Source organism: Pinus tabuliformis, chromosome Q, assembly GCF_031772625.1.
Source record: "Pinus tabuliformis cultivar Carrire ecotype Pingquan chromosome Q, CPIR1, whole genome shotgun sequence".
Taxonomy (NCBI): domain Eukaryota; kingdom Viridiplantae; phylum Streptophyta; class Pinopsida; order Pinales; family Pinaceae; genus Pinus; species Pinus tabuliformis.
Window position 1 is genome coordinate 642,292,048 of NC_142296.1, and position 20,747 is coordinate 642,312,794.

The 20,747-nt window shown below is 38.9% G+C and overlaps 1 protein-coding gene across 6 annotated transcripts in view; it reads left to right on the forward strand.

The window, feature by feature from the left end:
• The first annotated feature begins 4,728 nt into the window (after positions 1–4,728).
• The window catches only part of LOC149221100 (uncharacterized), a 96,539-nt gene continuing 80,520 nt past the window's right edge, over positions 4,729–20,747 (forward strand). For 5 of the 6 annotated variants that reach the window (XM_089384999.1, XM_089385000.1, XM_089385002.1 and 2 more), the window contains exons 1-6: positions 4,729–5,423; positions 5,554–6,036; positions 6,310–7,588; positions 7,702–7,998; positions 8,088–12,482; positions 12,617–13,101. In XM_089384999.1, coding sequence (XP_089241125.1) covers positions 4,906–5,423; positions 5,554–6,036; positions 6,310–7,588; positions 7,702–7,998; positions 8,088–11,270 — 5,760 coding nt within the window. In that variant the 5' untranslated portion in view covers positions 4,729–4,905 and the 3' untranslated portion in view covers positions 11,271–12,482; positions 12,617–13,101. The remainder of the gene's footprint in view (positions 5,424–5,553; positions 6,037–6,309; positions 7,589–7,701; positions 7,999–8,087; positions 12,483–12,616; positions 13,102–20,747) is intronic. The other variant, XM_089385004.1, reaches the window with a different exon arrangement.

The window sequence follows — 20,747 nt, forward strand, 5'->3', positions numbered from 1 at the left end:
ATACTTCCCACCATTACTGGAAACATCAGACGTTGCAAAACAACTCACACGAATAGACTTAAACCCAGACTGCATGGAACAAGACACAATTGATCGGATTATGGACACACAGGTCAAGAACAATGGCCAACAGAAGATCCAACTACATCAGATTGTCAAAGTTGACGAACTCCTACACCAAGGCAAGTGACTCACCACAGACCAAGTTTAACAGAAGTTTCCCCATTTCATGGAGGCACTCAATGCAATGGGGACCATTACTTCCTAAGGGAAAGAACTGATCCAGGTGGATGTTGGTGGCCACCCGCCTATTCCACTTGGAAACCCACCACTGTCTCTTTAAGTTTTTTAGTTTCCTTAATTGTAGCACAATTTACTATTTTTGGTAGTTTTTCGAGTCCTGAACTTCTAAAGTCGTTTTGAGGCTCTAAACAACATTTTTTGGGAAAATCGGGGCCAACATGGGGGTTTGATCATTGTTGGACACTCAAAATTTGTAGTCCTGGGATAGATCTTTCTGACGAGGTTACGACCTTGGAAAGTTGATGTACCGATTTACCCAAACTGGGCTCATAGTTTGGCGCTTCATCTCCTACGATTAGTTTTTTGGATGTTAAGGGTTTTTCATATTTTCTCAATAATAAATAGGCCTATGAGCCTCATTGTAACACAGTTCAGAGGCATTTAGCCGCCACATCTCTTCTTAGAGATAAGCTACCATTGCCTAAGCTAGTTTTATTTCCAATCTATTTGTAAGCATATTTCAGTATTTGATATTAATGAAATGAAGTGTTATTTACGCTACATCTGTGTATTTAAGGCTATATATGTAATTTTTTTGGGTTCGTGTTTAAGTGTGGATCATTCAAGAAGATCAATTTCTTGAATTCTTGAATTCAATTTCTTGTAACAAGGTCAATTTCTTGAATTTTTTATATACTTAGACACATGAATTATAAAAACTATGCCTAAATAAAACAAATTCAATAAAGTTAGGAAATAAATACTCATCCTAAAATTTAGTAACTATATATTATTGTATAGTTGTTGCATCCCGTAAAGAAAATTATAGAAAGTTAGGGAAAAAAGGGTCAAATTATAAATTAACTAAAAAAAAAAAAAAACTATAATTAATGAAATTGGAATTTAAAATAGAAGAAAAAAACCCATAAAAAAAACCAATATAAGTCAAATTAAAAAATAATAAAACTAAAAATTAAAAAAAAATATATTAGAATTTATTTTTTTAACTTTTTTTTTTCCTTTTTAAAATTTGTCATCTTAAATTGAAAATGTGGAGAAAAAAATATAATTCATGAAAATAGTAATAGTAGAAAAAAAAGAGTAAAAAAAATTGAATAAAAAGGAAATAAAATTAAAAAAAAAATGATAACTAAGAGAAAAATGAAAATTACTAAAAACCTCACCTAGTCATTTTACAAATAAATAAATTTAAATAATAATAATAAATAACAAAATTGAATTCTTAATATTTTTTTTCTAAATTAAGACTAATTCTATTGAGTAAAATATAGTACAATCAAAAGAAACAAGAGACCGGCAGACCGGAAATGATGAAACCATCAACCTCGGTCCCGGAGAAAAAGATTCAATCTCGGAGCTACATCAAATAACTTGAGAGCAAAGACTGACTAACTGACTTTTACCCCACAGGGGCAGAAACTTCAACACACTGTTTTTTCCCTTTCTTTTTATTGACTTTTGTCCAGCCATCATGGGGAGTATGAGCTAAAACAACTTGAAGACTGGAATTCTCTATCTTCGGGATCTCCTCTTCTGATTCAGAGGAGGAAGTCTCATGGGCGCGTTTCTGGGAGATTGCTGTGACATGGGTGTGCCCTTGAGTATCTGTGGACGGATCCATCGGCTGAGGCGCCTGGTCCGGTTCTGAATCGCTTTCCTCATCCTCCGAAGATGGGGAGCCAGAGCTCCCTGCTGGCGGCGGGGGACAGGGGGTCCAACGCTTGGGTTTGGTTTTTGCGAAGTTGCCCTTTTTCGTTCTTGCGGCCAGCGATGGGCAGGAGTTCTGCAGGTGCCCTGTTAGGTGACAGTGGCGGCATCAGAAGGCAGTGTTTTCGTAATCTAGGATCTGGGTCCAAACAGTGTCATTGATCTTGAGATTGATTTGCTCTGGCAGTCCCTTGCTTAAATCTAGCTCCACACATATTCTAGCATATGTAAAGAGACCTTGCTGTTCCCTCCCGTAATCTCCCATTAAAAATCTGCCCAAGGTGTTGCCTATTTGCCTGTATACTGCTGTGCGCCACAGGTGTATTGGAAGATTTGGAAGTCTGATCCAGACAGGTGCTTTAGTGATTACTGCAGAAGCTGGGTCAAAGTCTGGGAACCATGGAGTTAAGAAGAGTCCTGCTGCACCCATGAACCAAGGGCCTTCTTCTAAGGCTTTTTCGTAGTGCTCGGGATTGTTGAACAGAACTATAAAATATCCCTTTGCACAGAAATAAACCTTGCAGAGGTGAGTCCAGTTGTCATTGATCCAGTCATAAAGGTCCTTTGAGCGAGGCCAGAGCCCATTGAATCTGCAGATGATGGCCCTTTCAGCGAATTTTTGAATGTCGTCTGCAAGGTCAGAGTAGGAGATCTCAACAGAGGGAACCTCCTCCAACTTGTCAACCAAAAAAGGCTTGGGTTTGGGAGGTTCAGGGGAAATGGGTATCTCAGAGCGGACTGCAGCTTTGTAGGAGTATGGAGGAGCAGAAGAGGATTGACCTGCAGCTCCACCTCTCAAGCGAAAGGAAAAAACTAAAGAGCTATTGTTTTTTATGCTGTAAAAAGAGAGAGGAAGAGGATCATCGAGCTGTTTACCTTGGAAAATAAGTCTCTGTAGGGCTGAGGGGATCCCAAGTTGGTGCTCCAGATTGACTTTGAGGTTCTGCACCAGATCTGAAGGGTATACCCATTGCAGAATGGTCTTGCCAGAGATCTGTGCAATCTGAATCTGAAAGGGGGCAGAGGAATTTTCAAGAGATTTCTGGAGCAGCTTGAGGCCAGAGTCTTTTGGGTCTCCCCTCTCTTGACGCAAAGGAGGCAGAAGGGGAGAAGAAATCTTCAGCCTAAGGTCGCTTTCGCTCCAACTCAGATCCGCTGTACAGGGTATGGCCACAGATCTGTAGAGAGGCCACTGATCAGTGGAGGGGCCAGAGCTGCCATGGCTATGCGCGCCTGTGCTCAACGCATAGAAGTTCGCCGCTTTCTTCGGCTCAACCTCCGCTTGGAGCTTCATCTCGGGTTCGCCCCCCTCCTCGTTGTTTTGCCCAGGAAAGCCAAGTCGATCTGTTGAGGAGAGTCGGAAAGGGCACAGGGGAGCAAATGGATAGACCCTGAATCGAGCTTCCCTTTCAGCGGCATGGCCGCGCAGAGGCCAAGCGGCGGCCGAGGACAAGGAGGCGACGGCGGCGGCAACTTCGCAGCTAGGGTTCGGCTTCGGCTTCGATTCTCCGCTCAATGCCTGCTTATCAGGTGTTAAGGAATGCTCCAGCCTTCTGACCTGGATTCGAGCTTCCCTTTCATCGGCAGAGAGCCGAGGCCAGGTGGTGGCCGAGGGCACTGAGGCGATGGCGGCTGTAGGGTTCATCTTTCAACTCTTCTCCAAGAAACTTGCTTATTCGGAAATTCACTTCTTAATATTAAACTATAAATAAGTGACAAAAATATTTGGTGAAAAACAAATAAATAAAAAATCTAAAAAAACTAACTATCTATTAGTGACTAATGACAAATTTACAAAATATTCATATAAAATAAAAAAACAATTTCAAATAAAATAATTTATTAATGAAATTGCGATAAATAACAACTTACTTTTATATGGCTTTCTTTTGGGGAAAATAAAAACAATTATAGTTATTCGACAAAAATTGGAAAAAATGCAAATTTTTAAATTTGGATAATGACCTTTGACTTCCTCTACATTAAACATATACTTTAATAAATAAATAAATTATGATAAATAACTTAAATATTTAGGTTTCATTGACTTACTCTGCATTAAACTTAGATTTCAACCAGTCAAAAATTTATGATAACTAACTAAAGCATTTACATGCAAAATTTACCCAACATTTATTTTTATTTAACATCAAATACATTTGAAAAAAGAATAGATGACACAGAAGGTTAAACCGCGGGCGACTGAGTAGATAATTCTACCTCTATTTTTTAGGTTCGCCAATCATGTATTCCTATTGTGAAAATGGAGTTGTTTATAATGCGATATTTTAGAGATTTTGGTGACGGAAAGAAATTGAGGTTAAATCTTGATTTGTTGCAGTTAAAATGGTTTTTTAACTGCATATTTGGATTCAGTACCCTCGAAAACCCCTGGGACGCTTTCATTGTGCAGAAACTAGTTATCAAACTTGACCAGAAAAACCGCCGGAAAAACTTTCAAAAAATCGCGTTATAAACAACTGCTGTAACATGTCACCATCTTAAGAATCCCATCATGAAAATAGCTACATACGGAGTCTTTATTGTTCTGCGTAGTGGGATGTGTATCACTTACATGCAACGGTACACATGCAACGCATAAAGCACGCCCATTAAAACAAATGTGACAGCTGCCCATCCAGTCCATAAAGACGCCCATTAAGAACAAATGTGACAGCTGCCCAATACTTCTAACACCTTTGCAATAGATTAATGCAGTCGCCTAGAACACTTCGAGCCATCTATCTACACTACTGCACATCATCATTTTCGCTAGAGATCTCTACAACAGCGATCTAACTACACGCCTGCGCATAATCATTTTGGCCAGAGATATCTGCTGTTGCCTACAACACATTCCTCCAGCCATCTAAGTACACAGCTGCGCATCATCATTTCAAATTTTCTTCTATCCATCTATTCTTTCCAATTTCTATGGCAGAAATAACAGCCACCCATCATCACTATGACATTGCTTCCTCCTCCACTGCCCCTCGCTCTGCGTCGACTCCTGATGACTATTTTGACATATTTGTTAACCATTTTGCGGATGAAACCGGAGACTTCGCCAAGGAACTCAGCGTGGGTCTTGTTGGCCGTGGATTGCAAGTTTTTCTGGACGGGATTGACAAGGAGGTTACACCTCGCGTGGAAGTTGCCATTTCACTAGCCTCTCTCCAGATCGCTATATTTTCTGAAAATTATGTTTCTTGTAAATGGTGCATGGATACGCTCGTCCAGATGACAAAGTCGGAGGCGCCCATTCTCCCTGTGTTTTATCAAGTGGAACCTTCTCATCTTAGGTACACGGGCAAAGGTGGTAAGGGACCATATGCTCAATGGCTGCGTGCCCATGAGGGAGGACCATACGACTCGCAAACTATGCAGGCTTGGAGAAACGCTCTGGAGAATGTTTCCAAACGAAAGGGTTTCGAGCTGAAGAAGCGTAATGGGTAAGCATCTCCCACAATTCGAATCGTTAATCGTTTTCAATTTGGTAGATTGAAGGGTTTCTCACCCTAGTGACTTAGATATATAAAACCGTTTCTCACTGCTTATTTTACACTCTGTTTGAATATTTAGGGGCGAGGAGGAGCTCTTGTGCAAAATCGTGAAAAGCGTGGAAAGCGTGATGAAAGCCCGGTTTTACCATGTTTTCATATGTCATCGTGGAGAAACAAAGGAGGAATTCGCCGAACCTCTTTACGGTCGCCTTAACGGCCTTCTGGGGTTACGAGTATTTCTGGACAAGCCAGAATTGGTGGCGGCACACCGGATTGAACCTCAAATAGAGGCGGCTATTCAATTCGCCTCTGTCAATATTGTTATATTTTCTCCCAAATTTCCGGAATCTTCTTGGTGTCTGGATGAACTCTTGCTTATGCAAACGTGCGCGGCTAAGATTCTTCCAGTTTTCTATGGAGTGAAGCCAGCCGATCTTGATGGATTTTACAATGAAACCCTGCTCTCCCACCTAAAGAAACGGCGACATAACATAGAGACTATTAAGAGATGGAGAGGCGCGCTTGCCAATGTCCCAAAATCAGATGATTTGATGCTGGCCGGGTAAGAATTCTTATAATCTTTTCCCAGAGCATCCTGTTTCATTGCAAATTCCAGGTATCTAATAAGCATGGAGCAAAATTAATCATTAATTTTGCTCTGCAAATTGGATGCATAGTTTACTATACTTCATACCGGTTGGATAGCCAATCTGCAATGGAAATAGCTCAGACTTTCCCATCCTTGTAAGTGTTAGTTTTCAATTTGTTGGAATAATAGCTACATATCACTCGAGTGTGTTTCTCACTGCTTATTAAATTATTTTACACTTAACAGAATATTTAGGAACAAAGAGGAGAACAAAAAGGCGCTCATGAATAAGATTGTGGAAAGCGTGTTGAAATATATTCAAGAACCATCAGAAGTGTTCAGGCAAAGCTACGAAGTGCAAAGAGCGGTGGAAAAGATTCAGATTCTCGACGAAGATGTTTCAAAGCAATTCAAAGTCATCCAGAGGACGCCCGTGGAAGAGTATTACATTGGGCTGACCGAAAAATTAGAAGCTTTTGAAAATTGGGTGCTATCGCAGCAAGAGAAGCAGCCTGTGGAGGAGGCTAAGGTTGTGGGAATTCTGGGTGCTGCCGGAATTGGGAAAACAACGCTGGCGAAAGAATTTTGTAAGATATCAAAATTCAAAGAATCCTCCGTTTTGTTTAATTTGAGAGAACGTGCTCTAAAAGATTTGGAAGGTAAGGTCATTGAGGTCTTCAAACATAGTCCCAATGTCGGAGTTGAGAGTGTCAAACAGCATCTCCCGTCTTGTGACGCTCTCGCCGTAATATTAGATGAAGTTGATCATGTGGATCAACTTGTTGCGTTATTGCCAATCAAGAATGTCCTTCACCCAGAAAGCTTGATTTTGGTTACCTCTAGTGCCAAGGATGTCCTTAATATGTCAGGCATTTCATATTCATCCATTTATCATCTGGCCGGACTAAATAGAGAAGACTCCCGAAAGCTTTTACTCTCCTATGCCTTCTATCTCCCGTATTTACGACACCCGTTCATTTATCATCTACTTGGACTAAATATACAAGATTTCCAGAACCTTTTACTCTCCTCTGACTTGGATCGCCCGTTTCCACGACACCCTTCTGATGATCCGCTATTTGAATCTCTGGTAGAAGAGTTTGTAATGGCCTGTGATGGTTTGCCACTACCGTTGAAAGAACTAGGGGAGCGTCTGAGTGGAAAAGACAGATCTGGCTGGGAAGAGCAATTGAATCAACTTCGACACAACTGCATACTACCTTTCGACATAAAGCATAAACTTAATATTTGTTATGATTCACTTAATGAAGTGGAACAACAAATATTCTTGGATGTTGCTTGCTTCTTCATTGGTGAAGACGGTGATAGCGCAACAAGGATATTCGGCACGGAAGGACTTGAGAAGCTAGAGAAAAGATGTCTATTGCAGGTGACCAGTAAAATAGAAATGAATGAACTCCTGCGAAATTATGGAAGAAATAAGGCTAACAGACTAACGCCACGTCGGCTTTGGCATCAGGAGGAGACCAAGCAGATCAATGATTTGCTTGAGAAATCGTCATCTGTAAGTGCTTCTGCAATCCTTGAAACCTTTGTAAACGGTTTAATACCTTTGAGTTTCCATTTATTCTTAAGAGAAATGCATCTCTGTATTTTATAGTTATCATGATTGAACAGGAACTAGCCCAATTCCGCGGAATTACAATGAATGGAGACCCCGGAGATGAAACTGAAATGCCATGTTGCAAACAGAGTGGTGAGACGTTTAGTGGTTCCAGGAATTTGAAATTTCTTGCAGCTCAAGGTGGTTATGTAGACAAGATATTGACTAGGGTGGGATCAGCTGATCTCTTATGGCTGAAGTGGCATAAGTGCACCCACTCTTCTCTTCCTTTCTGGATTTCCATGGAGAAATTACGCGTTTTAGAAGTGGAAGGAAGCAGACTAACAGAATTGTGGCAAACTGAATCTCAGGTTTGGTAAATTTTTGTGTTAATTATTCCTTCGTTTCATTTCATTTCGTAGATGAAAATCGTCTGATAGTTGATATCTAAACATCGCAGGTTCCTCTCCAGTTGCGGGAGCTAATTATTTGCGCTCCCCTTTCACGGTTTCCATGGTCCATAGGTCAACTGGAGCTCCTTGAAAAGATTGTAGTCAAATGTTCTGGACCACTCCCATTCATAGCTTTGCCGGAAGAATTTTGTGGGCTGCGCTCGTTGAAATACTTAGAGATGACAGAGTGCTCAGGAATGATGTCGCTGCCCGATTCCTTCGGAGATCTAACAAACCTCCAATATCTCGATTTGAAAGGCGCTTCTTGCTTGCAGATGCTTCCAAAATCATTCGGGAATTTAACTGTACTCAAGTATCTATCTCTGGAAGGGTGCAGTGAGATACGAGAGCTGCCTGGTCTGGAACATTTCACTTCTTTGGAGACGTTAGATGTTAGGGGATGCAAGAATCTCGAGAGCATACCAGAGTTGGGGCAGCTCATCAAGCTCCAAATACTAGATGTTAGTGGATGCAGCCAGATAAAATGGCTATCAGGTTTAAAACATTTGAATTCTTTGGAGACGTTTATTGTTAGCGGATGCCAGAAGCTCCAGAGCATACCAGGGTTGGGGCAGCTCACAAAACTCCCAGAGTTAAATGTTAGTGGATGCAGTGAGATAAAATTGCTGCCAGGTTTGGAAAATTTGACTTCTTTAGAGTCTTTTAATGTTAGCGGGTGCCAGAAACTCCAGAGCATAGGAGGGTTGGGGCAGCTCACAAAGCTCCAAACACTAGATGTTAGTGGCTGCCGTGAGATACAGACGTTGCCAGGCTTGAAACATTTGACCTCGTTGGAGACTTTTCATGTTAGCGGATGCGAGAAGCTCCAGAGCATAGATGTTAGTGGAAGCAGAGGGATACATACGCTGTCAGGTTTGGAACATTTGACTTCTTTGAAGAAGTTGAATGTTAGTGGATGCAAGAAGCTGCAGAGATTACCAAGTTTGGGGCTACAAACAAAGCTCAGAACAATAGATGTTAGTGGGTGCTGTGAGATACAATCGCTCTTCGGTTTGGAACATTTGACCTCTTTGAAGACGTTGAATGTTAGTGGATGCGAGAAGCTGCAGAGCATAAGAGGCTTGGGGCAGCTCAGAAAGCTTCAAATATTAAATGTCCGTAGATGCTATGAGATACGAGAGCTGCGAGGTGTGGAACTTCTTACGTCTTTGGAGACGTTGAATATTAGTGAGTGTAAGAAGCTTCAAAACATACGATGGTTGGGGCAGCTCAGAAAGCTCCAAACACTAGATGTTGGTGGGTGCCAGATACAATGGCTCTTAGGTTTGAAATATTTGACTTCTTTGAAGAAGTTGAATGTTAGTGAGTGCAAGAAGCTTCAGAACATATCAGAGTTGGGGAAGCTCACAAAGCTCCAGATATTAAATGTTAGTAAGTGCAATGGGATACGAGAGCTGCCAGGCGTGCAACGTCTCAAGTCTTTGGAGACGTTGAATGTTAGTGGGTGCCGGAACCTTGAGAGCATACCAGAGTTGGGGCAGCTCACAAAGCTCCAAACACTAGATGTTGGTGGGTGCCAGATAGAATGGCTCTTAGGTTTGAAATATTTGACTTCTTTGAAGAAGTTGAATGTTAGTGAGTGCAAGAAGCTTCAGAACATACCAGAGTTGGGGAAGCTCACAAAGCTCCAGATATTAAATGTTAGTAAGTGCAATGGGATACGAGAGCTGCCAGGCGTGCAACGTCTCACGTCTTTGGAGACGTTGAATGTTAGTGGGTGCCGGAACCTTGAGAGCATACCAGAGTTGTGGCAGCTCACAAAGCTCCAAACACTAGATGTTGGCGGGTGCCAGATGCAAGGGCTCTTAGGTTTGAAATATTTGACTTCTTTAAAGAAGTTGAATGTTAGTGAGTGTGAGAAGTTTCAAAACATACCAGAGTTGGGGAAGCTCACAAAGCTCCAGATATTAAATGTTAGTAAGTGCAATGGGATACGAGAGCTGCCAGGCGTGCAACGTCTCACGTCTTTGGAGACGTTGAATGTTAGTGGGTGCCGGAACCTTGAGAGCATACCAGAGTTGAAATATTTGACTTCTTTGAAGAAGTTGAATGTTAGTGAGTGCAAGAAGCTTCAGGGAATACTAGAGTTGGGGAATCTCACAAAGCTCGAGATATTAAATGTTAGTGAATGCAATGACATACGAGAGCTGCCAGGCGTGGAACGTCTCACGTCTTTGGAGACGTTGAATGTTAGTGGGTGCCAGAACCTTATGAGCATACCAGAGTTGTGGCAGCTCACAAAGCTCCAAACACTAGATGCTAGTGGTTGTTACTACATAAAATCGCTCTTGGGTTTGGAAAATTTGATTTCTTTGAAGACGTTGGACATTAGGAGAAGCGATGAGCTGCACAGCATACCAGGGTTGGCCCAGCTAGAAAAGCTCCAGATACTTTATGTTGGATGCCAAAAGCTGCAGAAGATGCCAAGTTTGGAACGTTTGACTTCTTTGCAGACGTTGGATATTACAGGATGCTGCAGCCTACAGAAGTTGGATATTACAGGATGCTGCAGCCTGCAGACGTTGGATATTACAGCATGCTTCAGCCTGCAGACGTTGGATACTACAGGATGCTACAGCCTGCAGACGTTGGGTATTACAGAATGCTCCAGCCTGCAGACGTTGGATATTACAGAATACTGCAGCCTGCAGACGTTGGATATTACAGGATGCTTCGGCCTGCAGACGTTGCATATTACAGGATGCTGCAGTCTGCAGACGTTGGATATTACAGAATGCTTCAGACTGCAGACGTTGGATATTACAGGATGCTGCAGCCTGCAGACGTTGGATATTACAGAATGCTACAGACTGCAGACGTTGGATATTACAAAATGCTCCAGCCTGCAGACGTTGGATATTACAGAATGCTGCTCGAAACTGGAGAGGATACCAACGTTGGGGTCGCTCACAAAGCTCCGAAAACTAAACCTTTCTAGATTGACGAGCCTACTAGAGCTGCCAAGTCTGGAACATTTGACGTCTTTGGAGACGTTGACTCTTTTTGATATCGGTCAGACCAATAGTATAACAGGGTTGGGGCAGCTCCAAAAGCTCCAAACACTAGATATCAACGGCCGTTCCTATTTCCACCTCCATAGCAAAGTTAATACTATGTCCTTACACCCTCTGACAGCGGCAGACGGCCTCCTTGATATCACCTACCAATAGTATAACAGGGTTGGGGCAGCTCCAAAAGCTCCAAACACTAGATATCAACGGCCGTTCCTATTTCCACCTCCATAGCAAAGTTAATACTATGTCCTTACACCCTCTGACAGCGGCAGACGGCCTCCTTGATATCATGGTGCCCTTACATGCTTGACCATGGATCATGGCAGTTACATGCAGGCATCCCTCTCCGGCGATTACAGGTCACGCAGCTCCGGCGACTCTGCCGTCTGCCGTGCTCCTGCCCATCGACCCTGCCCGCCTATACCGTCCACATCTCCATTTGTCGCTGGCAAAGGCTACCAAGTTTAGAACATTTGACTTCATTGCAGAGCCTGCCAGTTTATGCATGCCCAAGTCTGCCGAGCATATCACCGTTGATGTTCCTCCAAAACCTCAAAAGCCTGCATGTTGAGCAATGCCCTGAGATACAAACACTCCAAGGTTTGGAACATTTGATTTCTTTAGAGAGTTTGAATGTCAGGGATTGCAAGGAGCTGGAGAGCATATCACCGTTGACGTTACTCCAAAAGCTCAAAAGCCTAAATGTTCGGGGATGCCCTAAGATACCGGATGTGCCAGGTGTGGAACATTTGATTACTTTAGAGAGTTTGGATGTCAGGGATTGCAAGGAGCTGGAGAGCATAGCACCGTTGACGTTCCTCAAAAAGCTCAGATGGCTACAGGTTGAGGGATGCCCTAAGATACAGTATCTGCCAGGTGTGGAACATTTGATTTCTTTAAAGAGTTTGGATGTCCGGGATTGCAAGGAGCTGGAGAGCATTGCAAGGAGCTGGAGAACATAGCACCGTTGACGTTCCTCCAAAAGCTCAGATGGCTATGGGTTAAGGGATGCCCTAAGATACAGGATCTGCCAGGTGTGGAATATGCGATGTCGTTGGAATGGCTTTTAGTTGACGGTTGTCCGAGAGTCCGGTGCGGTAGGAGAGTACTCGAGCAGCTGCGCCAACGAAAGACTGAACTATCTGGAGATGCATTTAGAACGTAGGAGGCGCCTATTCTCCCCGTTTTTTATAAAGTCAAACCTTTTCATCTCAGGTTTACGAGCAAAGATGATGAAAGACCATATGCTCAATCGCTGCGTGCCCATGAGGAGAAAGGACGATACGACTCGCAAACTATTCAGGCTTGGAGAGACGCTCTGTTCGATGTTTCCAATATAAGTGGTTTCCAGCTGGAGGAGAGCAATGGGTGAGCATTTCCTACTATTCAAATCCTTAATGATCGTTTTCAATTTGATCGATTGGCAGAGGTTTCTCACCATTGTAACTTAATACATAAAAGCGTTTCTCACTGCTTATTTTACACTCTGCTTGAATATTTAGGGGCCAGGAGGTGCTCTTGGGTAAAGTCATGGACAGCGTCTTCAAAACCTGTCCTCCTCGCCATTACCATGTTTTCTTGAGTCATCGCGGGCCAGACACGAAGGAGAAATTCGCCCAGCCTCTCTACGATCGCCTTGTTTCCCATGGATTACGAGTATTTCTGGACAAGCCAGAATTGGTGGGGGCACGCAAGATTGAAACTCAAATGGAGGTGCCTATTCAATTGGCGTATGTCAATATCGTTATATTTTCTCCCAGATTTCCGGAATCTTCTTGGTGCATGGATGAACTCTTCCTCATGACAAAGGCGAGGGGTACTATTTTACCCGTTTTCTATGAAGTGGAACCTTCGATCTAAATGGAGTTTACATTGAAACCCTGTACTCCCACCACCTACAGAAACAGCGACAGGACAGAGAGACTATTCAGAAATGGAGAGACGCTCTTGCCAATGTCCCAAAATCAGATGAATTCATGCTGCCCAGGTAAGAATTCTTATCATCTTTTCCAAGAGTATCCTTGTGTGATTGCCAATTCCAAGTATCTAATACTTAATTATTAATTTTGCTATTTATCCAATATGTGTAGTTTAATTTACTCCAACCCCGTTATCTGAGTCTGCAATGGAAATAAGCTCAGACCTTTCCCATTCCTCAAGTGCTGTTTTCAATTTGTTGGAATACATGTCATTAGAATCCCCAAACAACATGACAAGTGCATAAGGTGAACAGTGAATGATTACAGTGATAAATGGTTGTAGTTTCGGCCACACAAAAATATATGAAAAAAACTCAAAGCATGGTAAAATTTAAAACTGAATTCTAAATAAATTAAAAGACAAAAGAGAGAAGTAAATCGTACACGGTATGACATCATATATGCCTGTCTGTTTACTTTTGTCGGGATGCAATAGTGTTACGCAAAGGTTTGGAAAATTTGTAATTACTTTTTTAAATATGAAAACTTGAATCTTAATTAAAATTTGAATGTTTATAAAATGAATATATTTACATTAAAAAATAAAATAAATCTGTACAGTTGTTTTTTGGTTTTTAAACATCTATTATAATATTAAAAATAATATAAATAATTAATATTATTCACATATCAATTAATAATTAATATAATCATATTTATTTAATAATATAAATAATTAATATTATTCACATATCAATTAATAATTAATATAATCATATTTATTTATTTTAGGTCTATGTATCATATTTATTTTTTATATTATTATAATATTAAAAATGATATAAAATAATTAATATTATTCACATATCAATTAATAATTAACATAATCATATTTATTTTTTATGTTTATGTTGTTAGGATTTTCAGTGTTTCAGTCGAGTTTCAAAAGCACCAAGTAAATATAAAAAACATAAATAATATGGTCGACTTAAAACTACAAAAATAATTTATATAAAAAATATTATATTAAATAATATAATACAATAATATAGGAATGAATTAATACACTAATAAAATATAAATTAATTACATATATATTATTTTTTAAATTATATTATAGTATATTAATAATATAATATATATTAAATCTATGTTAATTTATAGTAATACTATAATAGAGTGTATAGTATATATGAATATCTATAATATATATTATAGATACAAATTTATTATATATAAAATGCTATTGGTGTGTAAGTAGAAAGTTAATACTATGGTCGTATATTAAGTATGGTGATAGGCGTTTTTATTGTGAGGTTTATCATGGTGACACTATTCAGATTGGTCATCCCTGTCACAATCTTAAACAAGTGTCTCACAATTCCAGCAACACTTACTGCAATCTTAGGATGAACAAGCCACTGCAACAATTCTCTTGACGAACCATTGTCATTCCCACTTCAGAAATCAAATGAGTTGTCGTTGGGCACAAATTCGTAGACCAATAGATTCCAATCATTGCTTGAAATGCAACACAAAAGCTTCATCACATTGTTATGCCTCATCCTACTGCTAACCATCTCCATCTCTGCATTGAATTCCTTCTCTACCCCAGCCCCAAACTTTCCTTGTCGATTGCTACAAATTTTATTTGCAACCTCCACTTCTCGACTATCCAACATCACCCTGTATATTGTTTTGCATACTTAGTAGGTTTGGCATGCTAAGTATGCTCCAATATATAGAGTTCAACCTCCTATGAGAGAGGGTCCTTATGAGAGTAGATATTACTAAAAAATCACACCGTTGCTTTCTTGATTTGTTGGAAGTCTCCTATCTTGGTACCATTTACCTCAATCTCCTAAATATTTTTTTTCCTCTACTTATTTTTCACTTGTTTATGAAAGAATTTGTTGTTTCAATCTCCTCCCTATAGTCGTAAGCTTTGAGCATTAAGTGTCCAATATTCCTCTTCATATTTTAGTAGAGAATGATATTTTTCAAACAAAATTTCTTCTTAGCTCATCATTTCCTCTGACATAGATCCTTTTTACATGGAGGAGTGAAAGGTGATCAATGGGCACTAATTGAAGACATCCATTCCACAATTAAAAGTGTTGGGCTAATATTTCTTGATCCTCAAGCTTTGTCTCCTGGAGAAGGGCAATAAAGGGATTTTCCTTCTTGATTAGATATTTCACTTATGATTTCCTTTTTCTAGACCCTAAGCCCCTACAATTATAGGAGAGAACTATCATTGCTTACATTTTGAGTGGGGAACCCCTTTAGGCAGGGAAAATCCAAAACTTCTCTTATTTCCTTTACTTCATAGGTCACCCATTTGGATGTTTTTGAGGGTGGGTTAATGGCCTAGTTCTTTCTCTCTTTTTTTCATTTGTTCAATCCTTATTTATCTATTGGATTTCCTCCTTGATCAACAGGTTCTAGGATTAATATCCCTGGCTTTGTATGCTTTTTATTTTTCATCTGCTGAACTGGAAAATGGAGCTCCTGTCATACCATCCCTTAGAAAAAAAAAAGTATTCCTCTGCTTTTGAGGATTTGACTTGCATATGCGTTGGGTCTTCATTGGATCTAACTACCTTAGATTCTTTCGTTGGGCCTTGGGAAGGTACGAGGATAGGGGTCAGATCCACGGTTAGGGGATTTTCCTAGGGGATCTCCTCATCTTCATCTTGATTTTCATGTGTTTCATACCTATTACCTGAGATTCCTCCGTTAATTAATTTGTTTTTTCCTTCTCCATTTCCTACCGATTTGTTATTTGGAGAGGGGGGTGCAAATTCTTTAGCAAGCGCTTCTCTCTATGGCTGGGTTGAAGGAGGATTTAGCTTTTGAGGGAATTTTCTCTTTTTAGCTTTTTGCCATTGGTCCCCTTGATCACTTTGCTTCTCCTGATCTTCTAGTTTCTTTAGGAAATTTCTAGTGAAATGTCAATAGTCGTGACAAACTTTGCATTTGAATGGTAGTTGATCTTAGTCGACTTCTTGAATGTGTGCCCAAATCTCCAAGCTTAGATTGATTGCCACATATCCTAGCACAAGAGAATAGTCCATCTTAGGGTTCAGCAAAATCAACAAATTTCTGCAATGTGTTCCCGATCGTTCTGAAGGTGGCATCATTCCAACAGTGAAGGGGAAGGAAGGAAAACTTCACCCATAGAAACAAAGGAAGGGACATTGAAATCGAGGTTGAAGTTGGGGCTCCATCAATCCAAATAAAACCCTTGTGCTCCCATGAAGTACAACCCACTGTGGAATATTTGATCTCGATCTAATTTTTTCTCGAAGAAGATGGTGAAGAAAGCCTTGCCACAAAATGAAGAAGTGACTCTTCCATCTACCAAGGGTTTCCAATTATTTAGGGCCCATTGGAAAACTGTTCATGGGGAGGGCCATAGGCCCATGAATTGACCTAGTAGGCCCCAATCTTCCAATTGGAGAGCTCGAAGCCTAGTTTGGGGAGCCAAGATTTAGACTTTGGGGATCTCATCCAATTTTTTCACAAAATGAGAGGATGCAGTCTTTTGGAACTTAGGTCCATTCCAAACCAAGGAATTAAAAGCTTCGACCTCCTGGTCAAGATGAGGAGAGGAGGCCAGATTAGTCATGATTAACCACCTGGCCAAGGCTGGGGTTGACGGCTAGAGGATCTATATGGAGGGAGAATATGGGAATAAGCAAAGAAAAAAACAAAAAAAAGGGGGATTCAAATTAGCAAAGTAGAGTAAAAGGGAAGATGCAACGGGAGGGACGTTGACCTAACAAGCAGTGCCTTAAGGTCACAAAGGAAGCATGGCAGATCAAAGGATCACAAGGTTGACATGCCTCAGAGCATTAGAGCTACATAAGAATTCTTCAGGAGAAGACAAACATTACTTTTTACCAAATTTTACCAAATAGATTTAATTTAAATAACAATATTGTTAGTTATAGTGATGTTCATTCAATGAAGAAGATTTCATTGTTCTAATGCATTATTCTATTATTGACACTAAAAGCAGATACAACAAATATTCAAAATGTTTTTCCATCGATTAGGGTGCATATATCTCATATGAAAATAGGTCCATGTATCATGATGCATATAACTTATATGCAAGAATGTGACGAATGATAAACCTTTCTTCGGTGAATTACATCAATTGTACTATGAGTGCATCAATAACGGCTAGGATCTTCCCACCTTGAATCTAATTGGAACTTGAAACTAGACTTGATACAACCGATAAATTAGTGATGGAAATTTTGTTGTTTGTTTATAAGGACTTTAGAGACTATGAAGACTATTGATAGTTTCAATAGTTACTTACAACATTCTTTTATTAACACTAGTTTTTATCTCTATCTTTATTTCAAATAATTAATTAATACTTTGTTTATTATTATAAATTTAAATTGATGCACAAATAAATATATAAAGTAGAGAATAAGACAATATTTTCAAACCCCATGATACTATTATGAAAAGAGAGAAGACACAGAAATATTAATTGTAAGAAAAAATATGTAACTCATAGCTTGTATCATATATCGTATTAATTTATACCAAATAAATTTTTAAAGGATATGAATAAGATAGTAATAATTTAACTATTATATTAAATTATATATATTTAATATAAATTTAATTATATAGACTAATACTTAAAAAAATATTATTATTTTGAAATTTAAAATAAATAAAAAATAAATAAAATAAAAGTATATTCATGTCTTTTATTATATATAATTTTAATTTTAATGAAAGTATATTCAAATCTCTTATTTAAATAGATTTGAAATAATATAATAACTTATTTTTAACATTAATTATTAATTTGAATAAAAATTATAATAAAATTTAAAAAGAATCTAAATGATTTGAATTTTTTTTTATTATTTTCTAATGTGCTATACCATATTGTAATTAAAATTATATTATATTTTTATTTATTTCAATAAAATTATAGTAATATTTAAAATAAATTTAACTTAAAATAATTTACCATTAAAATTTCACTTACGCTCTCACATGAAAATGAGTTACATGATCTATCAAAATTGAGTTAAAAAATGACCTATCATATTGCATTATCTACACATTTCCATGGAACCACAACCATAAATCCGATTATTTTGGAGGTGTTGATTGCTTTTTCCTAGGGAGAATTCAAGTTCATATATTTTAGAACCTATCATATTGCATTATCTACACATTTCCATGGAACCACAACCATAAATCCGATTATTTTGGAGGTGTTGATTGCTTTTTCCTAGGGAGAATTCAAGTTCATATATTTTAGAACGTGTTAGGTAGTTTCAAGACACACATAACTTCATAACTACTTGGGAAATATTTACTTATTTCAACATTTTAAGCCAACAATTCCACAACTCTAAAATTATGTAATTAGAGGGAATTATAGTTTGAAAGAAATATATATCTATATATAAAAAGTCTAATATCATGTATTAAGATTGTAACTACTCAAATATATTAAAAATATATCAAAATATTCACAAAATCATTACAAAATTGTATTAACATATTATCTAGTTGTTGGAAATATTGTTGGCACAAAATTTTATTAACACATCTTGTTATTATTTTTATTTTTCACAATGTTTTGATTTAAAAAAAGAAACATAAAAACAAAATTGACTATTGTCAACTGTTCAAATTGTTATGGGGACAATGCATATTAAAATTAAATGAGATAAACACAAAACAGAGGGATTAGTAACACTACTCGAACTCCAATTTGTCTATCTAAAAGATCAATAGAGTTAAAAAACAATACATCGGTGTGAAGTTCTATTTGTTGGGTAGGGGAATCCATCCAGCTAGAAGTAAATCCTTTTGGCTAACTTGTTATTAATTGAATCTACTATCTTTTTAGCGACAGAAAGAATTAATCCAACTGCAAGTTCCCTAAGGCTATTTATTACACAAAATGGCCTTGGCTAACTTGTTATTAATTGAATCTGCTATCCTTTTAATGATGGAAAGAATTAATCCAAAGTGCAAGTTCCCTAAGGCTATTTATTACACAAAATGGAATTTTGTGAATGTTGATTAAAAAAAGTATTCGAAGTAAAAAGCAAGTATAACGATGGAACGTGTAAATATAATGTAGTGGTCAAATCACATATCTAATAGTATATTTTGTGAAATTTTAATGTGGTTTACCATTATGCATACTTCCATTAGAAAATCTCTCAACTGTTAGCCACATTTGAATTAACTTTAACCATGCTAACCCAAAATATAGATACAAGGTTTAATCATTCTTTTTATATCAAATTAACACCTATCAATGTTGACTTTTGGTCAAAATAGGCTAGATTTTTAGTGAGTTGGCTTTGCTACCTTGCAACTAGAAGTTGCATAAGCCCCATAAGATTCAAGCACATTTCATCTTTTTAAGGAGATCTTAAAAGGAGTGCACTACAATGATAAATTGGATCAGTCAGTAAAAATTAGATGTGGAGTTCATTCCCTTTTTAGAATGGCTATCAATGATTTTATCCAGATTCAAATTTGCAGGTGTTGGTTGGTCCTTTTTCCCAAACATGGTCATCGGATACTGGAAAGCAACTTCATCACAAGGAAGAGCGAGCCCATCTGCAATCAAACCCAAAATCTTCTTTAGCCTTCATTAACAATGTCCAAAATCGAGAATGATTGGAATAAGTGGGCAGAGACGATACATCTTCTTTGTTCTCTTTTAACATACACTACACAATGTTCCTTTGTAACATCAAAGCATAGTATGATTTTCCTATGGCTTCATCTTCCATGGCGAAATACCTTGTCTTCCTTGCAAAAAGGCCATATTAACTTTCCCTGTAACAACCTGTTGTAGCGGCTACAACCACCCTCCAAAATTTTGGCTCGCATGCAAATTTCAGAGCCTACCTCGGATCCTGCGATCGATTGTCCTTGGTCACTTGTTGGCAAGCTTATGATTTCAAGCTCCCCTCCTTGATCTTAAGAGTTGTCTGTATTCTTATCTTCATGCAGCATGTGTCATACTTGGGCATAGGGGTTGTTTTTATCATGCAAAGGGAATGTTGTCTTGCTTCAAGGGAATTGTGTGCGTATGAGTGGTTGTCATCACATAGACATGTTTCACACTCACGTCACGAAGATTGTTGCATCAAGAAAAGTATGTCCTATGTATTCTGGATGGTCTACATTGTGTCACTAAGTGTCTGTGTGCGATCACAGTCGAGTTCTATCAATGTTTGCATATGTTTCACTAATCTCACACTTAGCCATTTTCCCAAGAAAACCAACCTCATCCAACTTCCTGGAACTATAGGCTTTGTTTCTACAACCATTAAGCTTCATCCCTTGCCTGCTGAAACCCCGCAGTGTGCAGAGATACCAACCTCCCTTGCTTGCTGAAACCCCACAGTGTGCAGAGACACCAACCTCCCTTGCCTATTGAAACCCTGCAGCCCACAGAGGCCCCAACAAGAACTGCTCTCTCGAAATGTGCAGAGCAGTCTAGCTACACTGCACTCAGAAATTGCGCAGAGGTATCCTCCGGGGACCCATGTCCTGTAGCAGTGATTTGAGCCTCAAAACTGCGCAGTGTTTTCCAAGTTGTCCTGTCAGTCTTGCATGACAAAATTGCATAGACGGACCTCCCACGGCCTCATTCTGGCAGCAGTCACTGTCCGCTGAAATTGCAAAGATCCACCTC